We start from the raw sequence: 18,994 nt of genomic DNA on the forward strand, positions 1-18,994 counted from the left end.
ATAGACGGCAGCCCACCAGGCTCCCCCGTCCCTGGGATTCTCCAGGCAAGAACACTGGAGTGGGTTGCCATTTCCTTCTCCAATGCATGAAAGTGAAAAGTGAAAGTGAAGTCACTCAGTCGTGTCCGACTCTTCACGACCCCATGGACTGCAGCCTACCAGGCTCCTCTGTCCATGGGATTTTCCAGGCAAGAGTACTGAAGTGGGTTGCCATTGCCTTCTCTAACAATTTACTAAAGTATAAAAGAAAGAAACATTCACATTAGCTAAAACTTTACATTTTGTACTAATTATGCTTCTATTGCAACGGCTTACTCTATCTTTGTTAAGAAAAAAATATTGAAAATAATAGATCATTTTACATAAGTATTTGTGGGGTTTTTCATAAAGTTACTTTATACATTCATGCTTTTCAGTATAGACTAGCAAAAAAGAGAACAAATATTAGAGCTTAGCCATATGGTCTTTTCTGTCATTGCAAAAGTACTCTGCTGTCTGATAAATTTACTGTATGCATGCTTAATTAGTATGGCAAGTATCCCGTATGTCTTCTTACAAGTAAAAAGTCACTAGTGAAATGTTATCATTTGAGTTACTAGAGTTAGTTGAGATTTAGCTTGTTCAATAAATCTTCAAACTTACAAGAAGATTGCCAGAAACCCATGTCTTTAACAGTACGGATAATAAATCACCCACCTATGAAAAATACTCCATTTCTAAGGTAATGCAGAGTTATATCAGCTAAACCCAAGAAAGAAAATCTATAATTTCTGGTTTTAAAAAAATACCTGATATAAAAATACAAATACACATGAATTGATACAATTATACTTTGCCAATGAGATCATAATACATGATCAACATAGTACACAACCAAAACAAGAAATCAATCTAAGAACTTAGTTTAAAATTAAGTTTAAAATTACTCGGCCAGGACAATGGTAGTTCTTCTTGGTCAAGCAACCTAAATTCTAAACAGGTTGAGTCGTAAACATCATCAACACAAATTAAGATAATTAATTATAAACCTAACTTTAAAAATTTATATTATTAACCAGTATAATAGCTTTTATCAGCAGCATAAAAATATACAACTATGCTGCTACTACTACTGCTGCTGCAGCTACTTTTACTACCACCTGCCACTTAATGTATGGATGCAAGAGTTGGACTGTGAAGAAAGCCGAGCGCCGAACAATTGATGCTTTTGAACCGTGGTGTTGGAGAAGACTCTTCAGAGTCCCTTGGACTGCAAGGAGATCCAACCAGTCCATTCTGAAGGTTAGCCCTGGGATTTCTTTGGAAGGAATGATGCTAAAGCTGAAACTCCAGTACTTTGGCCGCCTCATGTGAAGAGTTGACTCATTGGAAAAGACTCTGATGCTGGGAGGGATTGGGGGCAGGAGGAGAAGGGGACGACAGAGGATGAGATGGCTGGATGGCATCACCGACTCGATGGACGTGAGTTTGAGTGAACTCCGGGAGATGGTGATGGACAGGGAGGCCTGGCGTGCTGGGATTCATGGGGTCGCAAAGAGTCGGACACGACTGAGCGATTGAACTGCACTGAACTGAACTGAACCACTTAATAAGCATCAAGATATGCCAGGTACAGTCTAAGCACTTTATAAGTATTAAATTGTTTAATCCTCTAGCAGCTTTATAAGACAAATACTATACCCATTTAACAAATGAGAAACTGAAGTAGCAATAGTTTAAAAACTTAATCAAGGTTACAAAAGTAGTAAAGAGCAGAACTGTGATTAAAACCCAGACTGTCTGATTTGAGTCCACTGTCTTTAAAAAAACCAAAATGAAATTAAAAGTAAAATCACTCTCTATTTCACTTTAGCTATTATCCAATCATAGCTTACTCTAGACTTGATTTCTTTCTGCTTTAGGCTTCTATATAATTTTTTCCTTATCTTGATGTTAGAATACTGTTTAGATAGCTCCAGAATTTCTGAGAGGCATTTTAGAGAATGTATAATAAAGTAATTAGAGCATCTGCCAGAGCATCAGATTGCTTAGGTAGGATATAATAACTCCACAATTTTCTGCTTTGTGACCTTAGGCAAATTACTTCTCAGTTTCCTTATCTATAAGATGAGAATAACAATAGTACCTGCCTCACAGTCATCATAAGAATTCAGTAAGATTCTACCAACAAATATATATGCCACAGGCTAAATATATGCCATATGCTAATCCTCAGTACCAGAGATACTTGTGAAAAAGATTGACATTACATTCTAACAGGACAAACACATAATAAACAAGTAGAGTAATAAATTCAAACAGTAAGGGCTATGAAGACAATAAGGTACTATGAAAGAAAATGAGCAAGGAAACATTGGCAGAGACAAACACAAAGCATATATTATTATTGACTGAGACAACTTCTCCCAACAAGGCTTCTCTGAAGATAACTGACAATTTCCCCCCACCCCAACTTAGTATTTTCAAGAATTTAAAAGAAGGCTCTTTGAGGGCAGGGATTACGGTATGGATTCACTCAGTCTACAACTAGGTTCCTGGCACGAGCTTAGGTGCTTGAAACAGAAATGAATAAAGCACTCACAGTCTTCAAGGAGGCCTCAGTTTACTAGGGAACCTGGTGTTGTCTGTAACTGAACTCAGAGCAGGTGGAGAAGATATGAAGAGTAATAAGTGTCAAAAACTGAGAAATACAAGGAACATTCCAGATGAGAATCTAACTCAAAACTGGAAACACCAAGGAAGGCTTCCTGAAGAATTACAAGTCAGTCAAAACAGAGTGGGAAGGAGGAGAAAGAGAAAAAGAATGCAAAAAGTTTATAAAGGCTTAAAGTCTGTACAAGTAAACAGGAGCTTTATAAGCCATCTAAACACTTTTGGAATTTGTCAATGACTTGTTTCATCCCTTACCTGAACAACAACAACAAAAAATACAGGCTATATGAAACAATAGTTTTAAGATACAGGACATCCGGTAAGGAAGAGTTATCCCTGAGGGATGGGAAACAAAGGAGATTAAGCCTTATGATTGTTTCAGCTTGTTGTGCTGAGAGTCTCCAGGCTGTGGCACCAGGAAGGGAAACCCAGATACAGCCCAGAAAACTCAACCTGAAGAGATATCGCTGAGAGTTCAGGGAGATCAATAAAGTTCTGAGATAAGAATACCAGAAAGGAGAGAGCTGCACAGAGAATGAACTCCAGAGGTCTGCAGAAGGACCTCTCAAGTATCTAGTAGAGTACTGATCAGCACACACCAATGAGGAGACAATCTAAGACAGCGGCCAAGAACCACCTGAAATGAGACACTCACGTAGAGCATGGAACAGTGCCCGTTCCCACCAGCTAGGCTAGAAAACGTCTTAATTCATGAAGCATGATTAGGTAGAGGACTCAAAAGGAGCCAGCCTCTACTGAGGTAGCCCAAAACTAAACCCTGATCAAGTCCTCCCTAACACATCCTAAAAGCAAGACCCAAAAGGATCAAGCTGATTCCAAGTAATAACTGCATCCCAGAAAAAAAGTCAAGAGGGTTTGTAGAAATACAATACCCAGTATTTAGCAAGGGAAAATTCACAATATTTGGAATTCAATAAAAAAATTACCAAGCATGATTCCATTCAAATAAAATTATGGCAATGAAAACTAGCCAATAGTGACTGAAAAAAAAAAAAAAAAAAATCTGTCATTGCCTAAGGATGGTGAGAAGAAAAATGTCCATTGGTCTGTCTTGCATTTGGATGAATCTTTTCCAGGCATCATTTTGTAATATCATAAACATGTCATTTTGAAAACATTTGGTATACTGATTTTACAGATCTTATAAATAAATGTTAACATATTTCATTATATAATATCAAAAAGTCACATACATAATATCACTACAAATAAATATCATCAGAAAAAAGTATTTTAAGTATCAGAAAACTGTTAACCTCACAGTGGTATATACAATTTTTCAAATTCTGATTTTTCACTTGAAAGGTCAAATTTTATCAGGCTCACTTTATTTTCAAGCATCACCACAGTCTGTCAGTTATTTTTTGAAGTAAAAACAATGTTCTGTGAAAAACGTGACTAGTTCAGCTCACAATTCAAACTATTTTACAATTGTTTTTCTTTAAGATAACCATTCTACTCCTGAATGTCAAAGTGTTTTACAAAAACTATTCTTAACCCAGAATTAAAATCTTAAAGGTGAAAAATTTAATAAAATTAGTAACTTTTACTACTTCATCAAGGACATTCTTAAGTGAAACTGGCTTTTCTTAATTATGCATTAATGACAGAGAAGAAAATTACTATTAACACAAGTTGGTGCCACTATCTTGATCGTGCTAAAGCATCAGAGTTTTACCAGTCTTCACTTTTGCACCATCAATGCAAACACTGAAGACAGTTTAAAAAAAAAAAGGTAAGTAACATCTTAACATCACTATGAAAGTACTTCTGACCCCACAGACTGCCTAAAAACAATCTCAGGAATCTCCAGAGTTCCCTGGCCTAATCCTTGAGAACTGATGCCCTAAGAACACTGAAAGAAATTTAGGAAGTGGAATTCACAAACATTAGAATGTACAAGACGGGGGGGAAAAAAAACCTTTTCACAGCTCATCTCAGTCCAATTCTCTTATTTTATAAGTGAAGAAACGGGCACAAAGAGCACAGGTTTCCCATTTCTCACAGCAGTAGACATGCAACAGCACTTAAGACTTCTGAGTTTTTCTCTACTCTTGATTATATAGTCTTTCTCTTTTTCAAAAATGCATTAACAAATACCACATTTGCCTTCTTTAAACTGAACAATGTCATAAATACATACATTCTGTGGAGAAATGGAGTTTATCTTTCCTAATGGAGAGTTGAGTTTTGTGGTCTTTTCTGAAGCAACTTTTGCATCCAAATGATGTACCTCCTTCTCAAAACAATGACGTTTTCTGATCTGTAAATACAGAACCAAATTGAAGTTTATTGTAAACTAAAAGTTTGATGAGGCTAGTTGTTCTCAAAGATCAAAACAGCTATAGTGTGCGCTTTAAGCATTAAAAAAAAAAAAATGACTATTTCTAACTGCTGCTGCTGCTGCTAAGTCACTTCAGTCATGTCCAACTCTGTGCGACCCCATAGATGGCAGCCCACCAGGCTCCCCCATAACAATCAAATTTCTAACAAATAGGCACTTTATTACAAGACTTAAATAAAACAGAATACAGTAATATCTCTCAAATTCCAACCAAAATAGCTTTAATTAGTGATGTATCAAAACTCTGCATTGTAAAATGATCTTCCCACAAAATAGTCCCACCATATGGACACCAAGAATAGCATTATACCAAGTCCAACTACATATCCAATTTGAAAATTAAACATGAAAAGCTTATTCTAAATTAAAAAAAAAACACAGAATAAAAAATTTGAATGTAAATATTCATTATTTCCTACATGATAGAATAAATTATTTGATTACTATTATTATATTACTTGTTAGATAACTAACAATCCAAACTGTATTTGACTAATTTTTTTTTATAAATACCACTGTTTTCTTTCCAAACTACATGTGCTTTTTCTTACTTCCCAAAAACCTATGTACTCAAACTATGAAGGGGAAAAAAAGCATTTCTACTAATAATTCACTACTATCAAAAAAGAAATGAAAGCCAATGAAATCAGGGAATAAATGTTGTACTTTGAACCCTACTTCACAACATCCAACTGTAAGTACACATTTTGCTGGTAAAATTTTTTTTTAAATACAATTTATTATTATTATTATTTTGCCACACCATACAGCATGTGGGAATCTTAGTTCCTCAACCAGGGATCAAACCCATGCCCCCTGTAATGGAAGCACAGAATCTTAACCACTGGACTGCCTGGGAAGTCCCACTGGTAAAAATTTTTAAAGATTCACACTTCATTTGTAATTAGGACTTTTCCAAATATAAAACTAGAAAATGGATTTATTCTATTTCTAAAAACAAGGTTTAATTATGGAAGTTAGGATTATACATGGAACAAACTATATAAAAATGCAAACATTTTTTGAGAATATTCAATTAAAAATACACAATTATCTACAATGACATGCTAATTAATAAATAATCTTTATTTGTAACTGAATCTATTAAAGTCCAGTCTCCCTACCTCAATGCTATGAACTCTATGAGAAAATATAAGAGTTCAACGCCATGAACTCTATTCACCTATTAAAAGTATATTTCATTTAAAACTTCTAGTAATTTTGGTCTTTAAAAATAAACATTTTATAATTATTCATAATAAAAACTCAATAAATAACAGTAATCCTTATCATTACATTAAAACTATCAATATTAAAAATATCTGACCTAAATACTTGTATCAGAGGTATTTTGGCCAAAAGAAAACACCATTGTTAGATTAAAAACAGAGCAGTTAAAAGTACAAAGTAACTCTATTACTATAACATGCCATAAGTAAATGTTTTACTATCAAATTTCTTAAATATAAATAAGCATCATTCAGTTTCACTTTAATGACATGCTACTATGAATAATCTACTATAACAAGCTCCTTTGTAATGAATAAATATATAAAATGAAATTACAGTAACTGATCGTTAAATTTATATCTGACACTATCCAACTAATCTCTTCACATGCCACTGAAAACGACTGATACTTGACTACCTTGTTCAGCCATAACTAATGGGATTATTTCACTGCCAAGACTGTTTACCTGCTGTGCAGTTTCCAAGGGTCGAATTCTTTTCTTCTCTACTTGAAAATCATCATTTTCGTCTCTGTACATAGATGCCTGCTTCTTAGCAGATAGCTTTGCAGCCAGTGTAGTTTTTTCAGGAGAGTCTTATATAAGAAGTCATAAAAAATTAGCGTAAGTAGATTACATTTAGTCAATTTTTCCAGGAAAAAAAACTGGAGTTGGGATGTAAGATTTTAATCTGTAAAAATACTGAATCACTATGCTGTACATCTGAAACTAATATAATATTGTAAATAAAGTACACTTCAATTTTTAAAAAGATGTTGACATTTCTAATAACTTCAAAACATACTTTAAAATATGAAATGCTAAACATCTTTAAAATCAGTTATTTATCACTGAATTTACTTAACAAAGAGCAAACATTGTAAGAAATGTTCTCAAGAGGAAAAGTCCAGCCTTGATATTTAATAGGTTTATGCTTTTGTAGACCACTTCCAATAATGTGGCTTAAAAAATATAACTTTAAGAGTCTCTCAAAAACTTTTCATCTGTATAAAAATCTTTATTTACAGTGCCTTATTTAATGTTTCTTTTCTACTAAAATTCTCTATGATCTTCAGGCTAAAAACACAGTAGAATCAAGCTCCTAAAATCTGTTTTTTAATTCCACAATCCTGAAAGCTCAATCTCGTTTATCAGTGACCTCTTAATTACCAAATATGATCCCCATTTTATAAATGTGAGCACTAGGTTTTAAAAGAAGTCAAGTAACATGCTCATATCATATGGCAAGTAAAAAGCAAGGCCTGCATGTGACTTGACTCCCGCTGTCTGACTCCAAAATCCATATGTATAACCTCTAGGCATACAGCCAAACATAACACTCTGTCTTCTTGGAACATAACAAACACATTTCCTTTCTCCTTAATTTCTGTAACACAGTTCTTAACTGTTCTATACAGTGGTTTCTCCCTTTCCCTAGAACATGAGAGTTCTTAAAAATACCTTCCTTACTCTGTGCTCTTCTCTACACATTCCCTCCACTTCCAGAGTTTCAATTCATTTATTTAAGCATTTATTATATTGAGTCCATACAATTCCAGACACCATGGACAACAATGAAGAAAAAAGTTCCTGGCCTTATACAATTTACAGACTATTAAGGGGAGAAAGCCCTATGAGCAGCAGGTCCAATCCATTTTCAAAAAAAGAAGTTTGAGTTTGCACAAACATAGAAGTGAATCTGTGCCACGCAGCACTGGTTTTCAAGCTTTTTCTGAGGAGGACTATATTTTTTAAAGAAATATTGCTTAGGATTTCTAAGCTGATCCATTGTCCCCTTCTCCCTATATGCTATGTTTCTTCCTTAGGCTCTTGGGAACACAGTTTGAAACCCATTATATTCTAAAATCTTAACAGTTTTGCCTTTCATACCTAGGTCTTTAATCTACCTGGCATGAGTTTTTGTGTATAGAGTAAAGTAGGACTCCAATTTTAATTTTTTCCTACGGATATTTAATAGTCAAATGGCAACCCACTACAGTATTCTTGCCTGGAAAATCCCATGGACAGAGGAGCCTGGCAGGCTGCAGTCCATGGGGTTGCAGAGTCAGACATGATTGAGGCTTCACTACTTATGGGAAAACCCCTGTGCCCTCTGCTCTACAAAAGCACTTCTATTAAAAAAATCAAGTTTCAGCATACATGTAGAATGGAATTTGGGTTCTCCACTATTTTCCACTATGCTAATACCATGCTGTTTTAATTATTATAGCCATATACATATAACGAATCAGGATATCTCACAGATCACGTCCTCTCACCTCAACCTGCTTCCTGAAAACTGTCTTGGCTCTTCTTAGTCCTTTATATTCCCATACATATTTTAGAAAACACATGTAATTTTGAGCTCTACAATTTCCTGGCAAACTAGTAAAATAACCACAAACAAATCTAGATCAGTGACTCTTAACTGGGCTAGTTTTAACAATCCCACCCTAGACCCCAGGGACATTAGGCAACATCTGGAGATTTTTGATTGTCACAAGATGGGAGGAGGGTGAGTACTACTGGCATCTAGTGGGTTGAGGCCTGAGAGATGCTTCTAAACATTCCACAATGTGCAGGACAGAATTATCTACAACAAAGAATTATCCTATTCAAAATGGTAGAAGTGCCAATGCCAAGGAAGTGTTAGCCGCTCAGTCGTGTCCAATTCTTTGCAACCCCATGGACTGTAGCCCTCCAGGCGCCTCTGTCCATGGAATTTTCCAGGCAAGAAGACTAGAGTAGCTTGCTACTCCCTTCCCCAAATAAACCAAGGGGCAAATTCGTAGGACTCATTAAAGGGTATGGAATATCTACCAAAAACAATAATCCAGTTTTAGAAAAACTAAACTGCCATGTGTCAAATATGATTAACTCCAATTCATGAAAAAAAATCATATCATATGCATATACAAAAAGGCTTATCTCCCTGGTCTTTATAGTGGGGGAGTTTGCAAGAAGCTTACCAACGTTGTTAAATCTTTAAAATAAAAGGTTATAAAGAAATTAAGTATATTCAGAATGTATTTAAAACAACAACAAATCCTGGAAATCAGTAAGAAACAACCCAACAGAAAAATGGGCAAACACTTGAAGGGGTAGTTCACTAAAGAGGATGGATATTCAAATGACCAATAAATACATTAAAAGACACTCAATCTCATTAGTTACCAGAGAAATATCAATTAAAACTCACTCACAAGAACACCACAAAGGAACCAGAATGGCTAAAATTTAAAAAGACTCAAATATCCAGTGCTAACAAGAATGCTGAACAACATAACTTCCACATACTACTAGATGTAGGGCAAAGGGGTGCAAAATTGGTTCAGTCATTTGGAAAATGTTGGCATTATCTACTATAGCTCAACATAATCATATACACCACAAGTAGCAATTCTATTCCAAGCTATATATCTAATAGAAAATATTTACCTATCTGTACCAGAAAGAATAAGAATACTCATAAAAGATCAATAACCAAAATAAGAACCCATCCAAATGTCTAACAATTGTAGAATGAATTAATAAATTACGGCATATAATCTATTATATACCATAAAATAAAGCTATAAAAACCACTACTTTATGCAACAACCCAAATGAATCTCAGAAATATTTTAGGCAAAAGTTGACAGACACAAGAGTACAAATATAGTTCCATTTCTATGAAGAAGCAAAACTCATCAATGATGACATAGGGAAAATAGCAACTACCTATAATGAGAAAGAATACCAAGTGGAAAAGAACATGAGAAGTGCCACTGGGGCGTTGGCTATGTCCTATTTTTCATCTAGGTGGTAGTTACATGAGTGTAATTACTCTGGGAAAATTCATCAAGCTATACACTTAGAATTCTGTGTGCTTTTCTATATTTAAGTTACATATTTCTAAAGAATTTACTTAAAAATATAAAGACAGTATCAGAATATAACCCAGATTTACCCCATCTGATCCTTGAAAAGATTATTCTAAATAACTCTAACTCACAACTATATTAAAATTCAAGTTACATACATATTGAAAATTGATTTTTTACGAAGTTAAAAAAGCAATGCAGCAGATAAAGAACAGCCTTTTTGATAAATGGTGCTGAACAATTAGATACTCATATGCCAAATAAATGAACTTGAATCCACACTCACACCATATACAAAAATTAACCCTTAGACCTAAAAGTAAAACCTAAATTTGATTAAAAAAATAAACTTGTACTCAAAAATGTATCAGATCAGATCAGTCGCTCAGTTGTGTCCAACTCTTTGCGACCCCATGAATCACAGCACGCCAGGTCTCTTAAAACTTAACGATAAGGAGAAAACAATAAACAAGCAAAAGATTTCAACAGTTCATCAAAGAAGATATATAAATGGCTAATAAGCACATGAAAAGATGCTCAACATCACAAGTCATTAGGGAAATGTGAAATAAAACCACAATAAGATACCACTAGAAGCTTATAAGAGTGATGCTGGGAAAGACTGAAGGCAAAAGGAGAAGGGGCAGCAGAGGATGAGATGGCTAGATGGCATCACCAACTCAACAGACACGAATTTGAGCAAACTTCAGGAGATAGCAGAGGGCACAGGAGCCTGGTGTGCTGCAGTCCATGGTGTCACAAAGAGGTGGACGTGACAGTGACTGAACAGCAACAATAAGCTTATTAGAATGGCTAAAAAGATTACCAAACCACTGTCGGCAAGGATGTAGAAAAACGAGAATCCTCATACACTGATGGCAGGAATGTAAAATGGCATAACTACTCTGGGAAACAGTTTTGAAGTTTCTTAAAAAGTTAACCATAAGTGATCCAGTCACTACATTCCTAGATAACTACCCAGGAAAGTAAAAACACATGTCCATAACAATGACTTATAAACAAACGTTCCTAACAGCTTTATTTGTAATAACAGCCCCGAAACTAGTAACAACTCAAATATTCAACAACAAGTGACTGGATAAACAGTTTGCAGGGCTTCCCTTGTGGCTCAGACGGTAAAAGAATCCACCTGCAATGTGGGAGACCTGAGTTTGGGGAGGATAAATTAGCGGTGGGAAGGAGGAATAACACAAGAGCATGAGTAAACTTTTGAAGGTGACAGATAATATTCACTATTTTAATGCTGGCGAAAGTTTCAGGGAAATACTCTTATGTTAAACCTCATCCAAATGTACCATTTAAATATACACAGTTTGTTATGTCATGTATATTTCAATAAAGCTATCTTTTAAAAAAAAAAATTCAGGTTGTACATAAAACAAGCCAGAGTTCTTATAATTAGCTCAAAATCAATTCTATTCATTCATACAAAAGGTATTTATCTAACTACTACCTATATGCTAGGCACTCTGCTAGCTATGCAATGATGAGCAAACTGACATAGTTCCTGATCTAATGGACTATACAGTCTGCTAGGGGACGCAGAGATTAATAAAAGATGCACACAAACACATGGATAATATAAGCTGTAACAAGTGCTATGAAGGAGAGGTACACAGTGAAATGACAGAATATAACAGGGAAACCAAATCTAATCCGATGGAAAGAGCAGTATGGCTGCCTTAAAGAGGCTATTTAAGCTGAGAGCTAAAGGAAGAGCAAGTAAACAAGATGGAACCTGATTCAGAAGAGACGCTAACACATGCAAAGGAGAAAGCATGACCCTTTGAAGGAATGGAAGGAAAGCCAAGAGAGTTAACAGTCAAAACCCTGTAGACAACACAAGTGGTCACCTCTCCAGTATCTAGTCCACTTCCTCGTCCTCATTCCCAACAGAAACACACTTCAGTTGAAGCAGCTAACATCCTCTACAGTCAAGTACTTTAGTGGAAGATGAATCCATCCTTGATTTTAGAAAGTGGATAATGTTTAGACATAAGTCAATCATGGCAACCTCTTTTCTCCCAGCCATGGATTGTCATTAGTTAAGGAATGGCATGAGTGAAAGCAGGAAAGGAGTTATGACATGCTCTAAACAAGAGATGACAGTCTGGACTAAGAGATATCAATGGAGACAGAAATCTATATGGGAGAATAAGGAAGAGCAAAGTGTATAGGATGTGCCCTAGGTTTCTGACTTCAGCAGATAATGATCCATCTTTTCCATACAGTCAAAGCACAAGAAATATCTTTAAATTAATAACCTTATGTTATTGATAATATATTTCTCTTAACTAAATCTAGTAAGAACTCCCTAGGTAGCTCAAATGGTAAAGGATCTGCCTGCAATGCAGGAGACCTGGGTTTGATCCCCGGGTCAGAAAGATCTCCTAGAGAAGGGCATGGCAACCCACTCCAGTATTCTTCCCTGGAGAATTCCATGGACAGAGGAGCCTGGTGGGTTACAGTCCATGGGATCATAAAGAGTAGGACACGACTGAGTGACTAACACACACACATTTAAGGATCATACTTGAAACATAGCTGATTCTCAGATAGGATACTGGTCTCAGAAGTTCAGGCAAACTTACCAAGAATAAGTGAGGCTAATTAGATTTTGTCTTATGCTTACAGATCAATATGTTTTATAAAATTCTATCATATAACTAATAACACTGCCTACAAATAACATCAGTTTCTGAGTATCATTAATTTTGCCTTGCCTTCTTTAAAAATGGTTTACGTTAGCAACATGTTTGAATCAATTAAAAGTTAGGCCAGGAAAACAGTTCAAGGATTTCTGACCATTCTATGTATTATTTAAAATAATTCCAGAGAAATCAGGTGGAAATACATAACCAATTATGCTAACCAAATTTATCTACATTAGGTATCATAACAGCAATAATTAACACTCCTATCACAGATACCAACAGACCCAGGCAAAATATAAACTACCTTGAGAACCTGACAAAGTGCCATTTCTTTCAGAAGGTGGTGTACTTGGACTGCTGAAATGATTCGAAGTTCGCTGATGCACATCACTGTTTGCAGAGTTCTTTGAATGGCATGTACAACAACATGACAATGGTACTTCAGTTTTCTTACTTAAGCTTTCATCCACTGGCTTCCCTAAAAACGAAAGAATCTCCAATTAAAAAAACATTCATCTTTCTTCACAGCTAGCACACACAACCACCCTTTTTTTGCCCAAGATTAGCAGATTTCCCAGGATTCAGAATTTCAGGGCTAAAATCAGAAAGTGAAAGTGAAGTTGCTCAGTCGTGTCTGACTCTTGGCGACCCCATGGACTGTAGCCCGCCAGGCTCCTCTGTCCATGGGATTCTCTTAAGCAAGAGTACTGGAGTGGGTTGCCATTTCCTTCTCCAAAATCAGAAAACTACCTGGCAAATCTGGACAAGCTGATCACTCAATCTGCAACATCGAATGAGGACAGGAGAGAAACACATATGCCAGAAATATACAGAGAGAAGCTAATAACAAATTTAGCTTAATCATTTAACAAATGATTTAGAAAAATCTAGTAATAGTCAAAGATTAATAATGTAACAGAGGCACAACCACTACTGAGATATATTAAAACACTAAGTATACCTAAAGCATATTCTTAATTACTTACATTCTTAATTACTGCTATTTTCCTAACTGAAGAACTTGAAAGTTCAATATGGTAAATAATAATGTAAACAAAAAAGGGTTAAATCATTCCCACATTATACTTCTAATTCAAAAAACATGTTTCATAATATCATTTTTGATATCTGTATCAAAAGTTTAAAGTCAATATTCAAATTAAACAGGTAATTCTTACTACTTAAATACAAAGTTGCAATAGTTTTGCATGTGTGTCTACAGTGTATAAGAATATAATTCAGATATTAAAAAATCTGAATAATGTATTTTATTTTCTATATACAGTACTGATATTAGTTTCCCATCTGCACTACATAAATACATTTTCCAGAGTCTCCCATTAAAATTTCATTAACATTTTCACCAAAGACAAACATCAGTAAGAAACAAAGTGGACAACCAAAAGCTTATAAAATATTTACTTTTAATCTTTAATAGTCTTACCAGTAGCAAAAATATTTTTTTAAAAAACATGTATGTGTATATACATGTATATGTATGTGTGTGTATACACACACGTATATACACATACATACACATACATATCCACAGTTAATTTAAAATTCTCCTAATACTTTAGGTCAAAGCCATCTAATTATGTACCTAAAATGTATCCAATATTGTCTTTCAGATTTATCATATAAAATAGTTTTTCACAAAAGTTAAGTGCTACTTTTTGCTAGTAAATGTGACATGTGTAAGCAAATAAAGCAATGGGAAATAATACAAATCCATAAAAACAATATTACAATAAACTTCTGCTTACTACAGAATTGTCTGGCATCCAAACAAGTAGAAAGATCAACTAGAATTTTTCATGTATTCCATTTTCTAGTGTTATTAGATAAGCAACAATATTAAAGGATTTATTTTTAAAAAGCAATTATTTGTATATGCTATATAATCATGTCAGCCCTATCTCTTGAATCTTTTACATACAAATTATCCTCTAATTATTTTCATAATCATTCTTTAAGTATTCCAAGGTTCTTATGTACAGTATACTCCGAATCATCAAATAAAGGAATAACTTACATTTAAAATTATTTTAGGATTAAATGAACACATTGTGCTAAACTCAAACTCTTAGAAGACCCAGAACTGATTATAAAGAAATATCTTAAAAGAGAATATTTAAATTAGCTAGGACATGGTTGAATTATCCTGGGTAAAAAGTACTTCATCGGATTTTTTTCAGGACCCAATAAGCAACTTGAAAATATCAACCAACTACTTACCACTAAGAGACTGTTGCCATGCTAAAGCAGAACAAAGTAAGGCTAAGCTTTTCCCACTCCCTGTGGGGCTCTCCAATAAACAGTGCTGCTTACTATTTAATCCTCTGACAATCTATGAACACAAAAACAATTTTTTAAATCAATAAACAACATACTTCATTAAAGTCTCTCTCCTTTACAACCACAAGAAGTCTAAGTTGCATGCAGTTCAGGGAACATGGCAACAGCAGCAAGGAGAACTAGAATTTAGTTAAATCTGGAATTTATTCCTTTATTTGTTGTTGTTTAGTCACTAAGTCATGTCTGACTCTTTTGCGACACTATGGACTGCAGCCCGCCAGGCTCCTCTATCCATGGGATTTCCCAGGCAAGAATACTGGAGTGAGTTGCCATTTCCTTCTCCAGGGGATCTCCCTAAACCATGCTTCAAACCCATGTTTCCTGCACTGGCAGGTGGGTTCTTTACCACGGAGCTACCAGGGAAGTCCCCGATTCCTTCATATCTCTCCCTAAAATTATGTTAGACTTAAAGTATATCAAGCAGAAAAGAAACAAAAGCAATTGGTGCCTTACTTATACAAACACCATCATTTCTATAAAACTAGAATACACTAACATCTTTGATGAAAACTTAATAGAGGACACTGCTGAGAATGTTACAACCACTTTGTACAGAAATTAAAAATTTCTAGTAAAGTTGAAGATACCTAATTCCAGCAATCCAGTCCTAAGTAAATACCTAAAACCTTTCCCAAATGAATATAAGGCAACACGTGTAAGTTCATGGCAGCACTGTTTGTAACTGCAAAATAACGTAAACAATATAAACGTCTATCAAGAGGAAAATGGGCAAATAAAGGTCTAGTATATTAAAACAACGGAATAGTATAAGGAATGAAAATGAGTTATCAATCAATAGGACTCCATCTTAAAAATGATGTTAGACAAGGGAACAAGGTCATGAGGAAAGGAGGGCCTGGTGTGCTGCCGCCATTTCTTCTGCCTTCAGACTCTGCGTCGGCCACAGAACTTCCAACGGTGCTATGACGCGACAGAGCATCTGAAGGTTCACAACCTCTGCGGTTCACAGGAGCCACTGTGACAAGGGTCCGGGGAGGAATCTACCATTTTCAGTGGAAAACAAGTGGCAATTACTAGTTATGAAGACTTTGTACTTTGGATCTCAGTTTGTTTCTCCTTTCTTTATAGTAAGACACCAACTGCTTAAAAAATAATCCATGAAACAAATATGAAAAGGAGCATTTTAAAAAAACACCAGTTCTTGAACTCAACATACTAGATATGTCTATAAATAAACTTATAGCAGAAATTCTTAAAAAGCAATAATAATAATATTAATGTTAAGAAAAAAACCCACAAAATCAAGTTCTCCAGAAAGCTGAGTACAATATCATATCATTGTGCAAAGTTTAAAAATATGTAAAGTATACTCAATATTGTTTATGCATACATGTATATGCAATGTAAGTATAAAAACACGGCTAGAAGAGAAAAAGAACAAATTCGGGATATTAGTTATCTTCTTACTTGTGAAAAGTGAAAAGTGAAAGTGAAGCCGCTCAGTCGTGTCTGACTCTTTACGACTCCACGGACGGTAGCCTACCAGGCTCTGTGGTCCATGGGATTCTCCAGGCAAGAATACTGGAGTGGGCTGCCATTTCCTTCTCCAGGGGATCTTCCCAAACCAAGGATCGAACCCAGGTCTCCTGCATTGCAGACAGATGCTTTACCATCTGAGCCACTAGGTGAAGTGAAATCGCTCAGTCGTGTCCAACTCTTTGTGACCCCATGGACTATAGCCTATCAGACTCCTCCATCCATGGGATTTTCCAGGGAAGAATACTGGAGTGGGGTGCTACTAGGTAAACAAGGTAAAATATGGCAAAACATTAAGATTCAACAAAGCTGGTATGTTGGTTTTACTCATTTGTATATTAAATTCTTATATGATTGAAATATCTCAAAAAATTATGGTGAAAAATATAGTATTCTATATAAAAGATGGTAAATACTTTGTATTTCAAAGTAATTCAGTAAATAGAAGTTTCAGATGAGCTGAAAACATTTTTTAGAATGCTCTCCTTTGCCTCCTAATTTTATATATATAGTCTAGCAGCAACCAGTATTATTTTTCCAAAAGTCAGAGGTTCTTTAATGAACCCAGCAAATCCATCTACTATCTGCAGAAAATATGAAGTAATAGACTCAATGTATGTTATGAATTATAAGCACCTGTATCTTAAGACTTAATTGCTGAAAAACACTTACAGAATTCATCATAGCAAGCTGTGATGGATAAGCTTTACAAGGAAAGTTAATCTTCACCCCACCAATTGTATATTCAGCTGAAGACATCATGCTTTGTTTACTTCAGATTCCTAACTGCAACAGAAATGAAAGTCAATACTGAAATAAGGCTATTCAAAGAAAAACAGATACCTAATACTAGGACAGAAACCTAGAAATAAAAATTGGAATTAATAAATGTATAAACAAAACGAAAGTAAAAAAATTTCCTACCCTGACAAATCACAGTGGTTAAGAACATGTCTTGGAATCTAACAAATCTGGATTTGCATCCCAATTCTGCCAAAACTGTGGACCAAGAGTTAGGAAGTATAGCTTATAGATCAGGTTCTGACAACTCAGATATTTTAACCTGATCATGTCTCTTCGCTTTTCCAGACTAAGATTCTTATGTGTGTTTGTGTTCTGTGCTCGGTTGTGTCCAAATCTTTGTAACCCTATGGACTGCAGCCTGCCAGGCTCCTCTGTCCACGGGATTTTCCAAGCAAGAATACTGGAGTGAGTTGCCATTTCCTCCTCCAAGGAATCTTCCCCAACCAGGGTTGAACCTGGGTCTCTGGTGTCTCCTGCATTGGTAGGCAGGTTCTTTACCACTGAGCTACCTGGAAAGCCCCTCTTACATGTAATAATCCCTAATTTTAAAATTGTTGTAAGGAAGAAAGTACCTTGGGCACCTAATAGGCACTCAATAGTTCTTACTTTAAAGGTCAGTAGGGTATCATGGAAAGATGGGTTTTGAAGAAGGGAAAGCCTAAATTGGAATTCCACAGTGAATCACTTAACTTCACAGAGCCTATTTCTTCATCTGCGAAATGGAGATATCTGCCTGACAGGGTTTTTATGAATATCCGCCAGGCACTGAGTTAAGAATTAAATAAGGTAATGTACAGAATGTGCCTAAACTGCAGTATCTGATACACAGGAAGTGATCTTATTTAATCCCCACTTCTTATAAACCATATTCTCTTAACCTAGGAGCCAAAGCTGTAATTCAAAGACTGTGATCTCTTGATATTGCATGCAACAGTTTCTGTGCATGACTGCATTTTTTTTTTAAAGAGAAAGTCCATAAATTTCTCATTCCCAGAATATCCTAAGGAAATAATGGAAAACTGAGGAGAAAATGATATACACTGTTATCAACTGAGAAATTATTTGCAGTAGTGAAAAAAAGGTCATTTCGATCTGAGGACAGAGAAATGGTTAAATACCAATTCAACAGATTAGGAAGCCAATAACAACCTTTACGGTAGCTTATGTGTCCCCAGAAAGTTCAGAACCACTATTCTAAGGTATTTTTCAGTTCTAACATTTGGTGTTTCTGTGAAGCTCTGGCAATGAAATCTGGTGGAATCTCATCCCTTAATCTAGGGCTTCCCAGGCGGTGCTAAGGGTAAAGAACAGCCTGCCAATGCAGGAGACATAAGAGACTCAGTTCCATCCCTGGGCTTGGGAAGATCCCCTGGAGGAGCGCGTGGCAACCCATTCCAATATCTGACCTGCAGAATCCCCGTGGACAGAGGAGCCCGGTGGGCTGCTGTCCGTGGAGTCGCAAACAGTCGGAGACGACTGAAGCGACTAAGCAGGCACGTACCCCTTAAACTAAAACAACAACTCAAGACTGGCCCAGTTTCTCACATAGAA

General features: G+C 35.6%; 1 protein-coding gene and 1 pseudogene across 1 annotated transcript in view; one reads left to right on the top strand and one right to left on the bottom strand.

Moving 5' to 3' along the window:
* Nucleotides 1-18,994, bottom strand: part of BRIP1 (BRCA1 interacting protein C-terminal helicase 1) — a 179,296-nt gene that overhangs the window by 159,732 nt on the left and 570 nt on the right. The window contains 5 exon segments of the mRNA XM_010861591.1: nucleotides 4,817-4,936; nucleotides 6,715-6,842; nucleotides 13,089-13,262; nucleotides 15,023-15,134; nucleotides 17,312-17,425. Of these exon segments, the coding sequence (XP_010859893.1) occupies nucleotides 4,817-4,936; nucleotides 6,715-6,842; nucleotides 13,089-13,262; nucleotides 15,023-15,134; nucleotides 17,312-17,401 (624 nt within the window). The 5' untranslated portion in view covers nucleotides 17,402-17,425.
* Nucleotides 16,066-16,257, top strand: LOC105004070 (annotated as a pseudogene).

This window comes from Bison bison, unplaced genomic scaffold (genome assembly GCF_000754665.1).
Source record: "Bison bison bison isolate TAMUID 2011002044 unplaced genomic scaffold, Bison_UMD1.0 scf7180017864472, whole genome shotgun sequence".
In the NCBI taxonomy this organism is placed as follows: domain Eukaryota; kingdom Metazoa; phylum Chordata; class Mammalia; order Artiodactyla; family Bovidae; genus Bison; species Bison bison.